At 37.8% G+C, this 3,407-nt stretch overlaps 1 protein-coding gene across 1 annotated transcript; it reads left to right on the top strand.

Moving 5' to 3' along the window:
- The first annotated feature begins 1,111 nt into the window (after window positions 1–1,111).
- On the top strand, window positions 1,112–3,407 carry LOC122669520 (probable xyloglucan endotransglucosylase/hydrolase protein 28). The gene is made up of 4 exons (XM_043866296.1): window positions 1,112–1,377; window positions 1,502–1,602; window positions 1,687–1,895; window positions 2,757–3,407. Exons 1-4 carry the CDS (start codon window positions 1,194–1,196, stop codon window positions 3,265–3,267), a joined length of 1,005 nt encoding a protein of 334 aa, XP_043722231.1. The 5' UTR covers window positions 1,112–1,193; the 3' UTR covers window positions 3,268–3,407.

Below are 3,407 nucleotides of genomic sequence, written 5' to 3'. Positions count from 1 at the left end.
TTGGTGTGCAGATTAGCCAATGCAGCTAGTTTACAGTAATTTACGCCGGGGGAAGAACAGTAACATGTTAATGGGAGTGGTTTCCGGTTTCCCCAAGCCTTCAGACAGAGCGCAATTCCCAAAGAAATGCTAAGACAAAGTCACAGATTAATCCCAAAAAAAAAAAAAAATTCTACATTTTTGCGCGTGAAATGACCTACAAGTGTATAGAGATTATAAGTGGGACCTACTTATTGGCGAAACATTTCACGGAAGTAAGGTGACAGTTATCCTTTGGCTTTATTGCAACTTCTGACGTTATTTGACATTAACGGCTGTTAACTTAGCTGTAAAGACGCTATTACGCTTGTAATAAAGTGAAGAGCGAGAGCCGAGAGAGAAGCGAGATACTATGACACTGCCACAGTGTACCACTTGCAGTGAAAACCAAACTCTTCCTTTCTCACAGATTCATGTCTTGAAAAGAAAACGTTATGTGGGACCCACTCTTGGGAAAACGGGGGCAACGGCTAGTTGATTGCTTACGTGGAGGGAACATGCTGTCACTTCACCGCCACGAATTTTAAAAGAAAAAAAAAAATTACATAGACGAATTCAAATGCCACCCCTGCCTTTTCAACTTATTAACGAGAGTACCACTTGTAATTATTAAGTAAAACCTTTTCTTAATCTACCGCTCTTCATATTAAAAAGCAAAAAAAAAAAAAAATTTATTAAAAAATAATTAAAACATTCCTTATAAAAGAGAGAGAAAAGACAATAAAAGAACAAAGTATAAAGTTATAAACCCACTGGTGTTCCGTTTTTTAAATTAATAATCATGATTAATTAATTACTATTAATTTATTAAACACAATGGAATTACCACTTAATTTATTGTTACTCCCTTTTATAATCTTTCTTCCTCAAATCCGCAACCCGACACCTCATTTCCTTTCCCCAATAAAAGGAACCCATTTTCCTTTCTTCAATTACCACTTCTCCCACCTTCTCTGTCTCTCACGGTGTCACACTCTTTCTTTCTTCATCAGGGGGACATTTCTAGGTTGATTGCCATTACTGTAGAGGTCGAGCTCCTTCTGAAGAAGAAAAGAAGGAAAGAAAAAAAGACGAAAGTTAGAGGGAGAGGTTAATAATATACGAAAACAGAGAGTAGAAAGATGGAACAGTGAAGAGGAAAGGAAAAAAAAAGGATGGGTTTTCGTTTGGGATTTTTTATGGTTTTGTCTGTGATGGTTTTGGCTTCTGCAACTACTAAGAATCAGAATCTACCCATCTTGTCATTCGACGAAGGGTATTCTCATTTGTTTGGGGTTAATAATCTCATGATATTAAAAGATGGAAAAACGGTTCATATCTCACTAAATGAAAGATCAGGTCTCTTCTCTTTCTTTGTTGCGACACAGTTCTGCTCTGTTCCTCTGTTTCTTCACTATTTTTTTCCCCTCACTCCTCATATTTTAGCGTTTTTTTTCTTCCTGATTTTCTCTGGGAAAAACAGGTGCTGGGTTTGTCTCTCAGGACCTTTACTTGCATGGGTTCTTCAGTGCTTCGATTAAGCTACCGGCAGATTACACAGCCGGCGTTGTCGTCGCGTTTTACGTGAGTGTTTAGTCGGATAAATTCGTCCTTCTTTCGGGTTTTTTTTGTTAAAATTTTCTGATTTTAATGGTGGGTTTGATTTAGATGTCAAATGGAGATATGTTCGAGACGAACCATGACGAATTGGATTTCGAGTTCTTGGGGAATATTCGAGGAAAGGAATGGCGGATTCAAACGAATATTTACGGAAACGGAAGCACGAACATCGGAAGGGAAGAGAGATACGGTTTCCGGTTCGATCCTTCCGAAGATTTTCATCAGTACAGCATTCTCTGGACTGAGAATCTCATCATGTAAGCATTTAAAATACTGAAACCTCTCCAGTCTCCTCTTGGATTGTCTTTAGAATTTCTATTTCCAGATATTCCTCTTCTGCTATTTCAGCTTTCTTGGTTTAAACATATTTTCTTTTCCAAATCAAATCAATTTTGTTTCTAATCAACATGCATCAGTATCGATTCTCTTGCTGTTTTGAGTTTTTATGTGGGAAAATTCTCTCTTTCTGGAATTTTTTTACAGAAAGTTCTCTTTTTTTTTTTTGGGAAAAAGGGTCCTTTAATTCGTATCCTACGTTAATTAAGTTTGTTAGTTATTCCCTAATAAGGAATTTAGTTAAATTATGGGTCTATTTTTCCTTTGTTTTAGCTTGCAATCTCCAAAGTATCTCCGTAAAAATTCAAAATTAATCTCAATTATTAGGGAAAAAAAAAAGCTCTTTTACTTGTGCTTTTTCCCTTGTTTAGAACTCAATCTTCACAGTTCACACACTGTAATTTCTCCAGTGAAGTTCAAATTAAAAATTAGAACGAATTGTTTAATCCGTAGTTCTTGGGGGGGGGGGGGGGTTACTTGTTTTTCCCTAATAAACAATTTAGTTAAATTAAGGGTCTGTTCTTCCTTGTTTAGAACTCAATCTTCACAGTTCACATACTAATTTCTCCAGTGAAGTTCAAATTAAAAATCAGAATGAATTGTTTAATCCGCAGTTCTTGAGGGGTTTTGCTTGTGCTTGATTTTCTCCAGTGAAGTTCAAATTAATAATGATGCTTTTGCATTATTGGGTAATTTCATATTTGGTTTATCTGTTTGTGGTAACTGTAGTATTGCAATTTTTCTTGGGCTTATTTCAATCTTCCTTTTATTAATTGGATCAGATTTTATGTGGATGATGTTCCAATAAGAGAGATTAAGAGGACTGAATCAATGGGTGGAGACTTCCCTTCCAAGCCAATGTCCTTATATGCTACCATATGGGATGGTTCAACATGGGCTACTAATGGTGGCAAGTTCAAAGTGAATTACAAGTATGCCCCTTACATTGCTGAATTCTCCGATCTGGTGCTCCATGGATGTGCCGTCGACCCGATCGAATTCTCATCGAAGAAGTGTGACGCCGGTGATTCTCTTAATGCTTTCAATGTCAAAACTGGTATCGTATTGGAGGAAAGATCCAAAATGCTTAATTTCAGGAAGAAGCAATTGCAATACTCATACTGCTATGACCGGGTCCGATACCCGACTCTGCCGTTGGAGTGTGTTATCAACCCACATGAGGCAGAGCGGCTCCGTGGGTTTGACCCGGTTACATTTGGACACCGGCATCACCGTGGGAAGCGGCACCACCGGAGCAGAGCAAGCAGGGCTGAGGGCAGAACCACCCTCTAGAAGAAGAAGACTTGAATTGGGATGTAATTTCTCTATATGTTTTTAGATTCATATGGGCAGGTCTATTTAGTTACAGTTTCCTCTTGTCAATTTCATGTAGTTGGGCCAGTTTCTGGGAATAGAGGGGAGAGATTTATTGA

The sequence above is a fragment of the Telopea speciosissima genome, chromosome 7, assembly GCF_018873765.1.
Source record: "Telopea speciosissima isolate NSW1024214 ecotype Mountain lineage chromosome 7, Tspe_v1, whole genome shotgun sequence".
Lineage (NCBI taxonomy): Eukaryota > Viridiplantae > Streptophyta > Magnoliopsida > Proteales > Proteaceae > Telopea > Telopea speciosissima.
Note: the sequence above shows the minus strand (reverse complement) of the source record. Positions and strands in the feature narration are given on the sequence as shown.